An 18941-nucleotide genomic window follows, 5' to 3' on the forward strand; every position below is an offset into this window, starting at 1 on the left:
TCTCTCCAAATTCTCTGAAAGAGATGTATATCTATCTTTTTTTAAGCACTCCAATTTGAATAAGTATCGTTGAGGTGAAAACAGAACTTAGCACAGAAGTCTGAAGCCCACCTTAACCACGAGGTCAAAACAAACGCCTTTCAGAACTCCACAAGACATTTGCCTAAGCATCCCAAAATTAATGCTGTAAAAATACTCCACAATAGTAGACGTCCAGTAAAAGTGCTGATTCTCTAGCAAGTGAGAGATGTAAAAAACCACCAAATCCCACTCACATTAATGTATATGATCTGATCATCATATGTAACAATGGTAGAGAAATTCAGGTCCCCATGGAACCTAATTCAAGGGAGAATAGGGGGTTATTTTTGTTTTACAGTTTACGTACATAGAACAGCACTAGAGTAAAAGGAGACTATAGATGCAGATGCTTAGACCATATTCAGAAGCAAGCATCTATCCAGTCAAACCTGAATTGGACTGGTATGTTGCATGTTCAAACCTTGTAACCGATCCAGATGCCACTACAGTAGTTCTGTGTCCTCACAGCTCTCATCAGCTGTCCATTGCAGAGCAAAGCAGATTGACAGAAAGCATGGTTGACAACAGTACAAGTAGAAATTTAATAGGGCAGCAATGCCTCCCTCCTCCAAAAGGAGGCATTTCTCTGTGCAAGTATAGTACTAAATGCTCTAAAAATAGAGCCTAAACTTATTACACTGTATATTTACTTTTACAGATGGATGCTGAATAGTGTAATGCCATAGTACGTCTATACCAAATATGAGGAAGTTATGCCTGAATTACCCTAGTGTCGAGTATGAATTATTTTATTTTACAGATCAGTACAGCACAACAAGCTAAACAAGAAGGCATTCCTTAAGAGGACATAATGTCATTGGAATTATGAAGACGTAGTATTTGCCATACATTTACTTGGGTTTTTAACACTAAAAGTTGATTTTCAAACTGAATGTCTCAATCTGATCAAAGGCAAATTTTCAGCAAGTTTAAGATAACAGTTAATTTACACACTTCATTTGACTATGAAGATCTCATGTGCTGTCCAAATCATAAGTCAATATTTCCCAAAGGATGGGGTACAAAGGACTAACCAGTGGGCATGGAAGACATAGCCTTCGACAATAGGCCTTCAACCTTACATGATGGGGTTGAAAGAGGGGGTCACTTGGTTTGATTTTCTTACAGAGGTTGGAGATCAGCTTTCAAAAGTTTGGGAAACAAGGTCTTAAGTGAGAAAAGAAAAACTAAACCACCGAACACTGGTTTGCTAGCAGCTCCACAAACCAAGACTTATTTATTTGCCTGCACAACAGCCTTTTCCCTGAAAAATCTTAAGCTACTTAGAATAGCGCACCAAGAACATGTACCCTGGTATCAGCGTTATGCCCATGCATCATTGGCCGTGCTTTTTAGCTACCTCACAAATTATAATAGATGAAGTGCAAGCAATGATTCACTAGACAATTTAAATTGATATTTATTTAATTGGGGGGGGGGGGTTAACTCAGATTTTTTCTTTACTCTTCTTTGCATTAGGTATAGATAACAAAACACAGGATGTTTGTGAGCACAATCAGAATTATTTATCAACTACCTTGCACATGCTACCATTGGAATTTATGTAGTCTGGCAAGTAAGCTTTTAATTATGCAAGCCATGACTGGATTCCATCTACTGAGGACTTACAATGTGGTCTCAGTCTTGGTTGGGGCCTCTAAAAACTACTGTAATAAACAAAATAAATATTTAAATTGTACAGCAGGTGCAGGGTCCTTATCAGCTGCTTTGAAGAAAAATAAAGGATTGTGCCTTAAAGTTCTTGAAAGCATCAATGAAGATTTCAGATACTGATGCTGCATAGAAGTAGTCCCCAAAACAAAGTATTATTCTACAACATTTAGGATAGCACATCAATAGTGTCTTCTCAACCAGTCTTCCTTCAGCTATATTAATTCTCTTTACACCTTCAACTGTAAGATTCAAACTATTCTACCACCACTTTGGGGCCTCAGTCTTACAATCTGCTGAATGCAGGGACATCCCTCAGACATGAGGCTGCATTCCCTTAAGTGGGGCTCTACCCAGAAATGAGACTCTGTCCAGGCAAATCTGACTACTGCATCAGAAGCTTGGTCGCTGTTGCCAGTCTTGTACTTGTTTATATCTGAAGTACCAAATGGAATCTATGAAGAGGAAAAATTGCTGTCCGTTTTAATTAAAATAAAAAAACGGAAGATATTGAAGAAACAGGTTATTCCATTCACTAAACAGGCCTCAGATCTCCTTATACAAGACTGAGCAAACCTATGTATCCATGTAAAAAAATAAAAAACTCTCAGTCATGATATGGTCTTGCAAGTGAGCTGACTTTTCCTGTATTTTGCACATTTTTAGTGCTAAGTACAGACTTTCCTAGGAGGAAAGATCAGCTTATCCTTGAAGATGTTTTCCTAGTATCGGGTATTAAAAGTATGAAATTTCAGTCCACTTTAATAAAGAAGTCTGCATGTTTTGCTGAGAAGCCCAAGCCTTAAAATGACAATTCAAGTTTTATAAGTAAGTAGCAGTAACGATTTAGCCAGCCACCTTTATTAATGGTTGCTACTATATAATCACAATAGCTAATTTTAAAAGTTACAGCTACATAGTTACATTTGTTTTTCAGTAAAAAGACACAAATCACACTTCCATTTAAAACACAGGATTAGAGTACCAGTCCTGAAAAGCTGTAAAGGACTAAACAGTATACATTCATTGGAGAATGTGATAACAGAAATGGACAGTGTTGTAAAACAAGCTAAGTACATATTTTAAGAAACACATGCCCTGTTGACTCCTGAAATCTTTGCATTCAGAAATTAAGCTTTGCAGTAGTTCACAACAGCTGTAAAGAGCTCCAGTAGCTCATTCGTCTGTTACAAACATCAACAAGACTCTCATTCTCACCATTGTAGGGGAAATCACCCTTCTAACTTCCTGACGTTCAGGTCAAGGTTTACAGAGGAGAATCACTCCCTATGTCAGACACCACACACCACCATGAGTGCACAGTCCCCAGCCCATCATCTGCCACGCACCATTCAGCTCATGGAGCCTTTCCTTCCTCCTCCAAGCCTCTCCCCTTACAACACCATAAAGCCCTCAAGGCACCTGCTAACACATCTTTCCCCGACCACCAAATCACACTAGCACAACACCCCTCCCCTAACCACTCTCCAGCCCTGAAAGCTTACCTCCCTGCTTCCCCCTCCTCCCCTTGGAGCCATCCTGCCTCCCTCCACATCATGCAGGCCCTGGAGCCACCTGTTCCCAGACCCTCCCCAAGTCACCATCCAACCCTGTCACAACCCTTCCCACGCTACTCTCCAGCCACGAAATCCGCCCTCACTTCCCACCCCGCAACTCCTCCTGCCAAGAACGTGCTCAGAGCCCAGGGAACCCATGCCCGCTCCGCCCGGGAGCAGGAAGCACAACGGGCCCAGGCCGCCGGGGAGAAGGAAGGAGCCCGAGCTGCACGGGGAAGGATGTGAGTAGCGCGAGAGGGGCCGGGCAGCAAGGGACCATGCGACAAACAGGGGAGGGAGACAGAACCGAGCGAGGGGGGACAGCCACCGAGTCCCCAGGGGAAGGGAGCCCGGGGAGCTGGGTCCCAGAGTAAGCGTGGGGGCACAGCCCCGCTCCGGCGGCCCTCAGCTCCGAGCCCCTCTTACCATGATGGCTCCGCTGGGCTGGGCTCTAGCAACAGCGGCGGCTCCCGGTCCCGTCCGGTTTCTCTCTGAGCCAGGCCGCGGCCCTGCCACTTCCGCCGTGCCCGTTGCCTAGGAGTGCACATCCGGGTCACTACCGTTCGGCCCCGCCCATCGCCGCCTCCTAACCAATCAGAACGCGGTTCGCTAGGTATCGCCAAGTATGGAGCGCAGCACGCGTCCTGCGGGGGGAAGGGAGGAGCTAGGAGCGGGAGAGACCATTCTCTCCCCTGGGGGGAGAGAAGAGCTCAACCAAGACAGAATGAGGGGGAAGGGAGAGGCAAACCCGAGGGATGGCGGGGCGAAAGAACATCCCGGGGGGGATGAGATGGGGCGAGGGGAACAAACGTGGAGGAGACAGGGGGCAGGAGGGAGGAACCAACTGCAGGGAGAGTGGGGGAGCCAGAAGGGAGGAGAGTGCAAAGGGAGTGACCAATCAGGGCAGGGGGAGGAGAGACCAATGGGGAAGTAAGAGACCCAACCCAAAGGCAAAGGGGTGTGTTGGCAGAGCGGGGCTGGCAGGAAGGTGTGGGGAGTTTCACTGTGTAAATGTTACTCCTTGGGCTTCAGCGTTAATCTTGTTCCTTTGAGATAAACAGGCGGCCAGTCACCTCTCTTGCAGCTGCTGTTTCAGGCTAGCTGCAGGCTCAGACTGACGTCACTGCATGTGTTTAAACTTGGGGGTCAGGTTTGGAAGGCTTTTCACAACAGTAAGGGCAAGGGGTAGCTATACGCTGAAAAAATGTTAAAACAATATTGTAAAGTCAAGCCCTCAAAACTTAGCAAATGTGAGAATAAAGGTTGCTCATGCAACTGGGATTTAGTCCCTTTGGGCATATGCATCATGATACCATCTTTAATTACATTATTACATAGTGTTTTTCCACAGGACCTCTGGCTCAGTCAATGCATGGGAGGGACGGTGGTCATTGAGTAAGCAGATATTCAATATTTTGTTTTAGCCTTATTGTTTAATGTGTGGCCCCAGGCTTTATTTAGTTAACACTATTCAAAACTTGCTCTGAAAACAGAAATGTTAATTTCCACATGGGCATTTCTGTGGGGCTTATCCCCATATATCTGAGCACTTCACAAATATTAATGAATTTACTTCCACAACACCTCTGTGAAGCGAAGGAGTGGTGTTATTTCCATTTTACAGATGAAGAACTGAGACAGAGATATTAAGGTCAGAAGTGTCTACTATTTTTAGGTGCCCAGTTTGAGGTGCTTAAGTCCTGATTTTTCAGAATACTGAGTATTCTAAAGAAGTTTTTATGTTCAAAGCACAGCTTCCATTGACTTCAGTTGTAGCTGTGAGTGCTCAGCACTTCGGCAACTCAAACCCCAGTTCAACTGTACAGCAAATATAACTCCACTGAAGTCAGGAGAGTAACACCAAGGGAGAATCTGGCTCATTGCATGGCAGCACTTTGCTTATAGCTTTTTTGGAACAAGTGTTTGGCCTGTGTTTCACAAGAGTTGGAGTGCCAGGTTCCTGAGGACCCTCTGTTAGTGCTTTTTGGCATCCGAATTGCAGACTTGGCCCTAGCATAAACCAAAAACCCTTTTGTCGCTCCATTTACTTTTCTCAGCCTGGAGGTGCTTGCTGTGGAAACTGGAAATGCTGACAAGGAGTCACAAAATGCTTCCTCGTCTGATGTAATGTCATTGGAGCTGGTATGAAATCCTCTGATATGTTGTGTGAGTGTAACACTTGCATTAAGATTATAACAGAAACTCTGCATTCTTTGGGGAATGGCTTCAAATTTTCCATGGACGTAATATCATGCCTATATACCCGTCTGGCTGGAGATGACGAGGGAACAGCTCTGATTTGACTCTACTAGGTTAACACCATTGTCCATTGCTTGAACCTAAATATCATTAAATATATCAGATATGTTACAGTATTTTTCCAAAGGGAAAGAGCTCTGCCATTGTTCATTTGTATTTAATGTAATATAGCACAAACTAAGCAGCTGCAAATTTCAGTTTTGAAAATGGATAGGTTTTCAGACAAGTTTTAGTGCACACTTACCACAGCTACTAGGTGAACTGGATAACAATACCTACAATGTGATAAGTAGGTGACTTTTCATGAAAACTTACCCAAATTGCTCATATCATAGCTCTCACTGCACATGAAAATTAGATATGCAGTTGTGCACATTTTGAATTTGCCTGACAATCTGATACTACCTTTTTTCTAAGTCAACTTGTGCCCTTCTGGTCTTCCCCTCACCCCATGTATTTCTGTGCTGCTATTTTGAAAATAATGTTCCTTTTAGCTCAGTGACAGGGGGCCCCTGGAAAGTGGAGAGTTATTAGGCTGTAGCATTGGGAAAATGCTGGAAGGGGTATCACTTGGGGCATTTAAAACTAGACTGGGCAAAACATTATCACATGTACAGTAGGGAACAATCTTGCACTATCTTGTAGGTGGGTTATGGACCTAATACCATTTTTCTAGCTCTGTGTTCCATGGACCAGATCCTCAGCTGGTGTAAATAAGTATAGCTTCATTGAGGACAGTAGTAGTATGTCCATTTACACCAGGCGATGACTGAACCTATGACTTTTGCCTCCAAACACCATAGGTAGGCCAGGATTATCAGGCTGTATATTTAGCTGGGCTCAGGCCCAGCCTCCTTGTTTATAGGCTGTAATTGCACCTTGCTGTTCAGCGAAGGAACATACAGCAGGAGAGGGAAATTGCAGCCTGGTTTATTTTAAACAATTTCCAAAGTCCAAATGAACTTTGAGGCCAAGAGGATGTTTTTCTTTGTGGCAGAAATACAAGCATCCTGGACTTTATTTTCCTGCTAGTAGGTATCAAGAAGAATAAACAGCTGCTTTCTGTTTTCCCAGAAATATTTGCATTAGGATGATCTGCAAATTCTTGCTCAGATTGATGGAACATCTCTTCAAATGAGGACCAGCTGCTTGCACGGCTTGTTTATGGCAGGACATGCTTAAAGGAACTTTTTTTGTTTGTTTATTAAGCTGTGGGACCAGAGTCTTTCTGGTAAATTGTAATTTGCAATGTGGGTGATATCTTAATAAGGAGAGAGTTTTGTGCATGTAACTATAGTTGCAGGCATCCAACCTTCTGCTGTGATTTGCTGAGATCCTATCAGTTAAATAAAGCTTGGCTGGATCAGTTTGTGAATGGGAGACCTCCAAAAATGGGTAAGCATTGAAGGAGGTGGTGTTAGTGATTTCACGAGTTCATATTGCATCAAGGTACGTCAGGGGTGGGCAAACTTTTTGGCCTGAGGGCCACATATCGGTATGGAAACTGTATGATGGGTCATGAATGCTCATGAAATTGGGAGTTGGGGTGTGGGAGGCGGTGAGGGCTCTGGCTGGAGGTGCGGGCTCTGGGGTGGGGCCAGAAATGAGTTCAGGGTGCGGGAGGGTGCTGTGGGCTGGGACCAAGGGGTTTGGAGGGCAGGAGGGGGATCAGGGCTGAGGTAGAGAATTGGGGCACGGGAGGAGGTCAGGGGTGCAGGCTCCAGGCAGCGCTTATCTCAAGCAGCTCCCGGAAGCAGCGGCATGTCCCCCCTTCGGCTCCTACGTGGAGGCGTGGCCAGGCAGCTCTGTGCACTGCCCCGTATGCAGGCACCGCCCCTGCAGCTCCCATTGGCCGCGGTTCCTGGCCAATGGAAGCTGCAGAGCCCCCTGGCTGCCCCTCCGCGTAGGAGCTGGAGGGGGGACATGCCACTGCTTCCAGGAGCCGCACAGAGCCATGGCACGTGTGGAGTGGGGCAAGCCCCCCACTCCCTGGCAGGAGCTCAAGGGCCGGATTAAAAGGTCAGATGGGCCCATAGTTTGCCCACCCCTGATGTAAGGGGTAGTGTGTTACTGGAGGTGCCATCTTTGTTATGAGACCTAAGAAAAGGGGGGGAGCACTTTTCACTTGGAGCCATTAAAGATTTCATAGTACTTATTTGCAGAGTGTATGTGATGCTAGTTAACCCTAACATCTTGGGGCAATTCATACTTGGGTAGTTATACAGTCCTTCCCTAAATTTCTTTTGCAGTTACAGGATTTTTTCCTCTATCCTACATTGTTGCAAAGTAATTCCTTTGCACTGTTAAACAGTTGTTGTGTTCCTCCTCAGAGGTGTATACATTTCAGGACTGGGTGAAGTGATCTTGTTACATTTGTCTCTGTATTATTTTTGATTTGTCTGAAAAGTGCCATGCATGTTTATGTTTCCCTGGTAGTAATAATAATAATAATCAATATATAATTTGTGTATTGGTTTTGAAAGTATGGAGATGAAAGGCAACATATGTGTGTGAGGCAGTAATTAGTATCACCTTTACCAGTGGCTGGTTTTCTCTTAACTAACAGAAACAAATTCAGTTGGGAATCCTGTGGTGTTGTTGACAACAAAGATTGAGATGAGTTTACCCAGTTCTGTTGTGTAGCACACTAATGTAAAAGTGACAGACAGCTGGAGTAAAGCATAAAGGAAATGGGAAGTCCTCTGAGTCTCTGTTCAAGGAAATTCCTGACACTGACATGGTGCTGTACTAAAAAGAGTGAAAACTGAAGAAAGCAAAGGGGAGAACAGGAAGGAAGCAAGGATTAAACATTACCCAAGAGAAGAGACTTCAGGCTATGGTCGCATGCAAAGGATGCACCTCAACAGGCAGCTAAGGAAGCCATCTCTCTGGGACCCATAAGGCAGGATGAGGAAATGAGGAAGACAGAGGGCAAGATGGATAAATGTTATTAGCAGCAGGGATTTGTGAGAGTGAAAAGTGAGTTATGGGTAGGAACCAGATGTCTGTTGCTGTGTACTTTGTGTGGTCATGTACACCAGTGCAAAGTATTACTACATTGGAATGGTAACATCTGACACCCCCTTTGCACTGGTGTAAATGCCTGCACTGTGTGTACAGCAACAGAGAATCAGACCTTTAGAGCTGCCAGAGTCTACAAGGGGAGACAAGTTGACCAGCAAGACTTCAGCTAGAGGGAAGAGGCTCAGAGCCCAGAGAGATGGATTCTGTTTCCAGCCCTGCTACTTACTTGCTGTGTGAGCTTGGGCAACCAACTCAACCTCTCTGTAATTCAGTTCCTGCATCTGCAAAGCGGAGATGCTACTCACATCTATAAGGTATTTTGAGATCAGTGAATGGAAAAAGTGCTATATGAATGTAAGATATTATTATTTATTATTTATTTTATTTAAACATCAACAGGTAAGATGTTGATGCTAAAGATTAATTATAGTCCTGTGGCATATGGATGCCTCAACACAGCTGTGCATTGATTACAACCACAAGAAAAACAAGACATTCACGATCTGGCTTTTGCCACCAGGTTCTGTTGCAGCAGAAATCTTGGGGCGGAGGGGGCTGCTGGTGGCGCTGGACTGAAGAGAGAGGAAAACAATGGTGGATTAGCTGCTTCACCACCTCCAGAGACAGCACCTTGCTCAGTTCCATTGGATCAAGATTTAGTATAGTGCATGCATTTCCCTCACATGATGATATAGGATCATCCACCACAAGAGAAACTGAATGCGCTCCGAGGGGCTTAGGGTCAGGCACTGAGTGTCTTAAAAATTAAAGGAATATAAACAAAGGAGACAAACAATGATGTCAGTTGACAGCTTAACAGTTCTACAAGGTCACATTCATGTGCAATTAATAACAGGGCTTTTGATCTTGCAACCAGTGACTATAAAATCCATGTGCTTTCCCTGTAAACTTGACTATATTTAAGGAAGCAAAAGGATAAATACTTTTTTATTAGCATTATGAAGTGGTTTTCACGTTAAGCCAGAGCTTTGTAAAGCATTTGTGGTCTGACATGATATGCCTTTAATTTCATCCTCCTGCATGTATGGAATGCATGGTGAAATGCTTTCTGTGGTCTTTATTCCAGTGCTTAGCATGGGTCAGGAAAGCTGCATGGAAGAGTTTATTGGCTTTGTGACAGAGGTCCTACAGAAAACTTTTTTGAGTTAATTGAATTTTCATTTTTCTTCCTACGTAAAGAAAAAAATCTAGGTTTTTGAGGTTCAACTCCCTACATCAGCTATTTATTTGTTTTAAGCTCGTGGCCATTTAACAGCATATGAGCTTCCATGAGGACTTCTCATAAACCCACTGTATTCTGAAATTCAATTTGCTGCTGAAAGAGTCTCCATTTCTAGCCATGGTAAAGGGACAGTTCTGTGGTTTTGATTGCTCAGAATTTGTAAAGCAGTGACACTGGCTGGCTTGAGGCTGAGAACCTGAGTGCTTCTTGGAAATATAAAGAGCAAAAATGGTGTTTCAAAGATACCTACAAAGCCACCCAATGGTTTTGAATTCCACGCTCAACCCCACAGATAGACACAGTATTCCAGCAGCAGTCACACCAATGCCAAATATAGAGGTAAAATAACCTTACTACTCCTATTTCTGATTCCCCCATTTATGCATTCCAGGATTGCATTAGCTCTTTTGGCCACAGCATCACATTGGGAGCTCAAGCTCAGCTGATTATCCACCATGACCCCAAAATCTTTTTCAGAGTCACTGGTTCCCAGGATAGAATCCCCCAGCCTGTAAGTATGGCCTACATTCTTTGTTCGTAGGTGTGTACGTTTACGTTTAGCCATAATAAAATACATTAAAATACATATTGTTTGCTTGCGCCCAGTTTACCAATCGATCCAGATCACTCGGAATCAGTAACCTGTCCTCTTCATTATTTACCACTCCTTGAAATGATGTGACATCTGCAAACTTGATCTGTGATGATTTTTTGTTTTCCTCCAGGTCATTAATAAAAATGTTAAATGAGGTTAAAGTAAGAGAAGGTAATAAACATGATGATTTTTATTTATGACAGTAGTACCTAGAGGCCCAGTTGAGATCAGAGCTCCACTGTACAAACACATAAGAGAGAGTCTCTACCCTGAAGAACTTACAATCTAAATGGATAAGACAAGGAATGAGTGGAAATAAAATGAGTATCACTATCCCCAGTTTATAGATAAACAGGCTCAGTGCCTTTCCTAATGTTGCACAGGGAGAATCTGAGATGGAGGAATAGAACCTTGAGATCCAGTCCAGTGCCTTAACCACACGGCCGATCTTCCTTTTTGCATTATGTAGCGTTCCTAGGCACTGTCAAACAGTTGCTTTATTTCACCCCAGCAGTGCTCAGTCACATATTAGAAGCACCTTTTTGCTTGGAATCTTTTGCAAATGTGCCCTAGAACAGGGGTGGGCAAACTTTTTGGCCCGAAGGCCACATCAGGGTGTGAAACTGTATGGAGGGCCGGGTAGGGAAGGCTGTGCCCCCCGAACAGCCTGGCTCCCACCCCCATCTGACCCCTCCCACTTTCTGCCCCCTGACTGCCCCCCTCAGATCCTCCAACCATCCAACCCCCCCCACTCCTTGTCCCCTGACCACACACACCCCTGCCCCAACTGCCCCCTGGGACCCCACCCCCTATCCAACCCTCCCTGTTCCCCCCCACTGCCCCCCCCGAACCTCTGCCCCATCCAACTTCCCCCTGCTTCCTGTCCCCTGACTGCCCCCCAGGACCCCCTGCCCCATACCCAACCCCCCGGCCCTCTTACCATGCCGCTCAGAGCAGCATGTCTCCTCCCGTCCGGAGCCAAACACGCTGCCGCACTGCCCTGCATGAGTGCGTGGCCCTGCTGCCCGGAGCGCTGCCTGCGCGGCGGCATAGCTGCAGGGGAGGGGTCGGGGGCTAGCCTCCCCGGCCAGGAGCTCAGGGGCCAGGCAGGACGGTCCCGCGGGCTGTAGTTTGCCCACCTCTGCCCTAGAAGGTACCCTGCAGTGGTACTTCACGTGAAGTTCCAGAGTAGATAGGTAAAAGATTCTGGGGCACACCTGTGATCTCCCTATCATATCTAAGGAGAAATAGGGATACCCCTTCAGTGGGGGACTGCCACACAATTAGAAACTGCAGCCAGAGAAGTGCATTTTGGGACTAATGGCTCTATGTAGAAGTATTGTCCTAGATGGCTGCCTACTTAGCCTGTACTTACAAATCACTCGCTTGCTTAAGAGGTCAGGCATTTCAGAAACAGCCTTAGCCAAAGTGAGGTTAGTTCTCAGAAGAACTTCTCTCAGACTTGCTCACTGAGTATACCTTGTCATTAAAAAAGAATCAAGGAGAGGCTGATTAAATGCACCAGAGAGAAACAAAACTTTCCATTCCCTTGCTTTTTCCTTGACACGTACTTTCTTTGGAACTTAGCAGTATAGTAGTCAACAGAATCACAGGGGCCTGGATTCTTTTTTAACACCAGAGTCATGGTTCACTGGTCAGAATGTGTATGGAATTAGCCACTGATGTGGAGCAATGGAAAAGATTAATTTTTAGAACTGAAAAATTTGTGTCCATTTGCAGTCTTGTTAGGAAAGCTCTATCAGTATGGTCTTCTTTTTACTACAAAACAAACCACAAAAGCTATCACAGCACAATACAGCTCAAATAAAGTCAGAAGCATCATATTGGTGCTTGGATACCCGGGGGGGTAAGGGGGAGGATCTTTGAACTTGTCAGTTTGCAAACACTCAAATCAGTCTTTCCACGTGAATGCAATTTCCAACTGAGTGTTTGGGGGCAAACTTCACAATCATTGCACAAGCAACTTACAACAGAATGAGCAACCAGCTATTATAGAAGTTGTTCTATTTTTCCAAAGTTCCACTTCATTCAGCCTTACCTGAGAACTGTAACTATTAATACAGCATATTGCTGAAGATTACATTGCATCAGCCTGCCAAAATTGTTGTGAAAAATGTATTTCCCCAGGCACAAAATCTACTTGCCCATTACCATGAAGATAATGACAAAAAATGGATAATATTTTACTCACACCCCCCACCCCCCAAAATTACTGTTGGAGAGTAAGAGACAGGATTTTACAAGGCTGCATTCTCTATTACCTAGCTACCTTAGAGTTTTATACTGTTGCCAATCACTGTAATATCTGAGAAACTTCCATGTAAAATTAATAGCAAAGTCCTTAGTGGATTTCATGGAGTCTCTGGCACTTCTCCCATTTTGGGGGAAAAGCTCTGGTCAGGTTAGGTGGTGGTTGTTCTTGTTTTATCGGTATGAGTTTGTTACAAAAGCTGAAAAATAGGCACCTGTATTTGCTAATACTTAGTGATATTCTGGCTGCACATGAAGCATTTGTGAAAAATCTCAACCAGGGTGGGGAGTGTGGAATAGAATTGTTCTGCCCCAAGCTGATTCTCCCTAAACTCATGCAGAGATTGTTCTTTTTTTGTGAATGGAGACCCAGTGGGATGGAGTCTAGTGCTGGGGCTGTGTGAACCATGTAAAGCAGATGCCTCCTACACTCTTGTCCTATGCAGATTACTCCTGCTCTTGGAAAAAATAATCTGTGCAAGGGAGGGGATTCATGAAATATCAGAGAAATTAAATCTGTAGCAGAGTAGGTAATGATCAATACAATGCTAAAGGGAATAGACAGGAGAGATGCTACAGGACTCTGAAACAGTGCCAAATACAAAAATAAGGGGCCATACACTCATCCTATTGAAGAGTCAGATATGAAGGAAATTTGCTTGGAATTTATTAACCAGAAAGTATTGGAATAAACCACCAATGCAGCAAAAGTAGGAGACAGTGTAAATAGTTTAAAACAAAGACAGACCTGTATTTTAAGAGGAGGGAGAATGTATCCTAAATTCTGGCTAGTGTGAGGGAAATGCTGGTGTAACAATCCCCCAAGTAAGAGCTGATAAAACAGTACCTATATTTTGGCTGAGAATAGTCCTTTTAATAACTCCCCATCCCGTCCCTTAGAGGAATAATGGGAGGGGGAGCTGTGCATAAGAGGCCATTACTGAGATAAAAGACATATGCAGGTAAATGTATGGGCGGCCAAGTCCCCAAAACTGGACCTGCCCAATATCAACTGTGCATGACTCTTGTCACAGAGGGTGAGCAGAATGGCCTTATTTATAGAGCCCTGCAAATCCGAAGATATGAATATCCGTGGATCATTTTTGTTGATCATGGATCGAATGCAGATACAAATTTTGTATCCGCACAGGGCTCTACTTATTAAAGAATCACCATAGATACATTGTACCCATTGGCATTGGGCTGTCGGGTGGGCACTTATGCACTGAGGCAGAGGTTCTCAACCTTTTTCTTTCTGAGGCCCCCCCAACATGCTGTAAAAACTTCATGGCCCACCTGTGCCACAGTAACTGGTTTTCTGCATATAAAAGCCAGGGCCTGCGATAGGGGGTAGCAAGCAGGGCAATTGCCTGGGCCCCATGCCACAGGGGCCCCCATGAAGTTACATTGCTCAGGCTTCAGCCCCGGGAGATGGGGCTCAGGGACCTGGGCTTCAGCCCCATGCGGTGGGGTTTGGCTTTCTGCCCTGGGCCTTAGTGAGTCTAATGCTGGCCCTGCTTGGAGGCCCCCCTGAAACCTGCTCAAGGCCCCCTAGGGGTCCCTGGACCCCTGGTTGAAAACCACTGCACTGAGGGACCTAATCAGAAGGTTCTTAAACACATGCCTAACTTTAAGCATAGGAGTAGGCCCATTGATTTAACACATGATTAAAGTTAAGCACATGCTTAAGTACATTTCTGAATTGATACCTGAGTCTGCCAGAATTTGGCCCTCTGGGGGTAAGTGCTAACTCAAAGGCAAACATGGATTTTGAAAGGCTTTCTGACTTTTGCCTGCCCTCAAACCTCCTCTGTTCTTTTATAGATATATACTGTAATCTGCTCACAAAACAAGCTAAAGGGTGGGAAAAAGGACACAGTGCATATTAGACTGTGAAATGCAAAAAGAGGTTTTTCAAACAGTGTATTCTAAACATCACCCTGAATTCATATGATAATAAACAGTCAATATTGCATTGAAAAGATCTAATTGCCAAGTAACTGTGGCAATGGAGAGAAAAGTCTGCCTTTGGACATATTCCCATCTACATTAATTTCTCCCAGGAGCTGGAATGGATTCTAGATTGTTAATGGATAATGTTTTCCAGTGCCCTCTCTGATCACTCAGCAACTCCAGTATTCAAAAGAAGCAGACGAAATTCTCAAAGGGAAGCTAGATGTTTGAAAGAATTACACTGAACAATTTAGAACCATGTCCTAAAAAAGAGTTTTGTACATCAAGTTCCTGATACAATGCTGTCATATACATTGAGGCCCACTATACAGCAATCTGACCCTTAATAAAGCGCACCTCACTCTGAATCCAAATGCTCAACGCCTGTTCCTCCACCCCCAAAGAAAGAGAGCTTTACAATGAGCCTACAACATCTGAAAATGAGTAAGTGTGAAGTGAGACTGCACATTGGCCTGTGTCAAGCACTTGTTTTTGCCAAGAAGAAGATTGCATTTCATGGTTATTTTAAAATATTGATTTCTGGAATTTGATTTGGGGGGAAAAAAAGGAGGCGCCAAGAATCTTCTCGTGATGCTTTCCATAGCTGATGGTGCTCAGAAATGGAGGGTGGAGTTGGCACATTGGGATGTACCACTGGATCTGTGGTTTTAGAAAACACTTCTTTATTTGAATACGGAAAGAACTGCCAGATTCGACTGGTATTTTCACAAGTAACTTGGTACGCACCTCTATTTTGGATACTAAGGATAAGGCAATGTTGTTTGATTTGAGTAAATTTGCAGCAAGGGAAGAAAATATTCCCTTATAGGGGGACTGGGATACCCTCCTCCAGGAAAAGTTTGTTAAACTGACTGCTATTTGGGGCAATCTAATGCATTTCAAAGGCAAAAAATATGCTTATAATATTTATGAGATAAACATCACTGCTAACAGGGATGGTTAAGCAATTTCTGGGAGGGAGGTTGTTGAATAAACTAAATATAGTGAAATCTTCCATTCTTGTTTTAGATCAAAAACTTTTATGGCACAAGGACAATTTCAAAAACAACAATAGAAACCTCTGGAAAATTTTGCCAAACCCAGCAGGGATATTTTTGTGTTCTAGTCATGGCCTTGTTCTTTTGTTTTATTTATCTGATTTAATTTCTAGAAGGTCCATCTTCCTGGATCCAGTTCAGAAATAAAAAATCTGATGAATAAAAACTGGATTTGATGACCCAGAAAAATGAGCCCGTAGCAGAATGTTGTCCTAGAGGACATCCCCTTTAAGTACAGCATGGTCCTGCAGGTGCTCCACCCTCAGCAACCTTGTAATTTTTGCGATAACTCACTCACAGACCAGAATAATTAAAGTCAAACCCTCCTATGTGGGATCTTATTTCTTAAGGCCTGGATCCACTAAGTGACTTTAGTGTTGCAATGCCCAGTCTCATGGCACCTAACTTTACGGTGCCTAGAAAATCACAGGAAGAACACTGTGATCCACAGAGCCTGAGTTAGGCAGCTAGGCTCACTATACAATGAATGGGGAAAGACAGGTGTCTTCCAATGCAGTCCACAAAAGTCAGCATGCTAGGCGGGGAGCCTCCTAAGCTAGCCAATGGGATATGCTGATGAGAGAGCTGTGTGATAACACCACCCAGATAAGCACCTAAGTCTGGGCTCCGCGGAGGCGCCTAGCTATGCTACAAAGAGTCCTGTGGCACCTTATAGACTAACAGAAGTATTGGAGCATAAGCTTTCGTGGGTGAATACCCGCTTCATCAGGCGTCTGATGAAGTGGGCATTCACCCACGAAAACTTATGCTCCAATACTTCTGTTAGTCTATAAGGTGCCACAGGACTCTTTGTCGCTTTTTACAGATCCAGACTAACACGGCTACCCCTCTGATACTAGCTGTGCTAGAGATCCATGAATGGGAACCTGTCTCATGGAGTCAGGCAGGTGCTGTGACATTCCCCAGGGTACAATCTGGACTGTTGAACAGCTGTGTCCCCTTAATTCTCTATTCTGGGGTGCCTTTTACACTGCTTACAAGTCTCTACCAGGAGTCTATCTTATTTGGATTTGCTGAACAGAGCTCATGGTATGAAGCAGGAGTGCTGAAACCCCAGAGATACAGTCTTAGGAGGCAGTGAGGTCACGTGGTCTACCCTGAAGGAATGGGGAGAACCCTTGAGGGCTCTGGCACATTGAAGGGGGTCGTCCAAGAGACTGTTCCAAAGCTGGGGGCATAGCACCAATCCTATGGATGCATGATAGTAGAGCACTCACCTGGGATGTGGGAGACCCAGGTTCAATTCCTTCCTCCTTGTCAGAGGTGGAGGAAGGATTTCAACAGTGGTTTTCCATCTTTCAGGAGAGTACTCTAACCACTGAGGTATGGGATATTCTGATGTGGGCTCCCTCAGTCGCTCCTGTTGAAACTGTTCTACTGTGGATAAATAATGAAAAAGTGATTGGCCCAGGGGGACTAGACCCTGGGACTCCCACTTCTCAGGGGGGCCCTAACCACTGGACTTCAGTCATTCTCCCTTTCTCTCTCTGGTCCAATGAATATTTAAGTATTTATCTAGAGTGGACCAAATACCAGATCAGGCTCTGTACATGACGGACAAATGCCTATATTCCCCCAGTTCACAAAATGATCTGGGGCTTAGGCAGGTTATAGGTGTCCAGACACCTGGACAGAGGCAGCAGTGTGCATACTCAGAAGCAGAAATTAAAGACTGATCTATACCTAAAATTTAGGTTGACCTAGCTACACGACTCAGTGGCGTGAAAAATTCACACCTGACCACTAGGTCAATGGAAGAATTTTTCCATCAACCTAGCTGCCACCTCTCAAAAGAGTGGATTTACTACAGCAATGGAAAAACCCTTTCTGTCACTGCAGCAGCTATCTACAGTGCACTAGCAGGGTGTAGCTGCAGCCGTGCTGCTGTAGCGGTTGTAGTGTAGACATACCCTTACATGCCAAGCAAACTTTTACCCTGAAAACTTAAGTGCCAAATGAGTTTAGGTGCCTACAGGTTTCAGTAGGAGTTTTGTGGATCACAGTGGAGCCTAAAACTATCACTTAAGTACCTGAACCCAAGATTTACACACCTAAGTATCTTTGTGGATCAGGACCTAAATCTTTTCAGATTATATTGTTTAGCTCCTCAGTCCCAAACCCTTCTCCTGGGTTCAGGAAACCCACAGCCCTCTGCTCTGTGATTAACACCAACTTCCCCCAGCCCAACAGTAGCTAGGTTCTAGCCCTGCTTCACAGAGCCCCCCTTTCACTTGATTCAGGGGACCCACAGCCATCATGGGGAGTGTGAAGAACAAGACAGCATCAAGCAGGTATTCTCCCCTACAAACTGTCTCCTTCTCTCCTCCCTTGGCTCTCTGGAGGCTTTTCTTTTGTTACTGATTATTATTGATTTAACCCTAGTAACTTTTCTCACCTAGGGAGGAGAGCTGAAAGTGAGTCACAGATTGGCTGGGCCCATTATTTCTTAAAGGGGCCAGTCACCCTGTGACATCACCAGTCATTAGTCAAAAGTCCTGTCTCTCTGCTACAGTAGACTGTGGAAGGACTTGAAGTTGTCACAAACACAGTTGCTGCTAAGAGTTTCCTTAATGAGTGTAAACAAGGGATTTTATCACCTGAAATTTTTACTATAAACTATAGTAAGGCTTGTCTAGGATAATTCTCTGGGCAAAAAATCCCTGTTTACATTAAAAACTTGCTATAGGAACAACTATGCATGAATTTCTTTTGTGCTTATGCCCCAGATCCTGCGATTTGATCCATGGGGGCAGACTGCTGTGTTCAGTACGGTTGCCAGGCGTCCAGTTTTTGACCGGAACACCTTGTCGAAAAGGTGGCTCCGATCAGCACCGCTGACTGGCCCATTAAAAGTCTGGTCGGCGGGGTCCCAGGGCTAAAACAGGCTCCCTGCCTGCCCTGGCTCCGCGCAGCTCTCGGAAGCGGCCAGCATGTCCCTGCAGCCCCTAGGTAGAGGGACAGCCAGGGAGGCTCCGTGTGCTGCCTCTGGCCCAAGCGCTGGCTCCACAGCTTTTATTGGCCAGGAACCACAGCCAATGGGAGCTGTGGGGGAAGCGCCTGTGGACGGGGGCAGTGTGCAGAGCCACCTGGCCGTGCCTCTGCCTAGGGGCAACAGGGACATGCTGGCCGCTTCTAGGAGCTGCCTGGGGTAAGTGCTGCCCAGAGTCTGCACCCCTTAAACCTCCTGCTCCAGCCTAGAGCCCCCTCAT

At 44.8% G+C, this 18941-nt stretch overlaps 1 protein-coding gene across 1 annotated transcript in view; it reads right to left on the reverse strand.

Moving 5' to 3' along the window:
- CAPZB (capping actin protein of muscle Z-line subunit beta) overlaps positions 1-3852 on the reverse strand; it is a 111471-nt gene extending 107619 nt beyond the window's left edge. Inside the window, exon 1 of the mRNA XM_065421169.1 lies at positions 3735-3852. Coding sequence (XP_065277241.1) covers positions 3735-3737 — 3 coding nt within the window. The 5' untranslated portion in view covers positions 3738-3852. The remainder of the gene's footprint in view (positions 1-3734) is intronic.
- Between the last annotated feature and the right edge of the window lie 15089 nt (positions 3853-18941).

Source organism: Emys orbicularis, chromosome 22 (genome assembly GCF_028017835.1).
Source record: "Emys orbicularis isolate rEmyOrb1 chromosome 22, rEmyOrb1.hap1, whole genome shotgun sequence".
Classification (NCBI taxonomy): Eukaryota; Metazoa; Chordata; order Testudines; family Emydidae; genus Emys; species Emys orbicularis.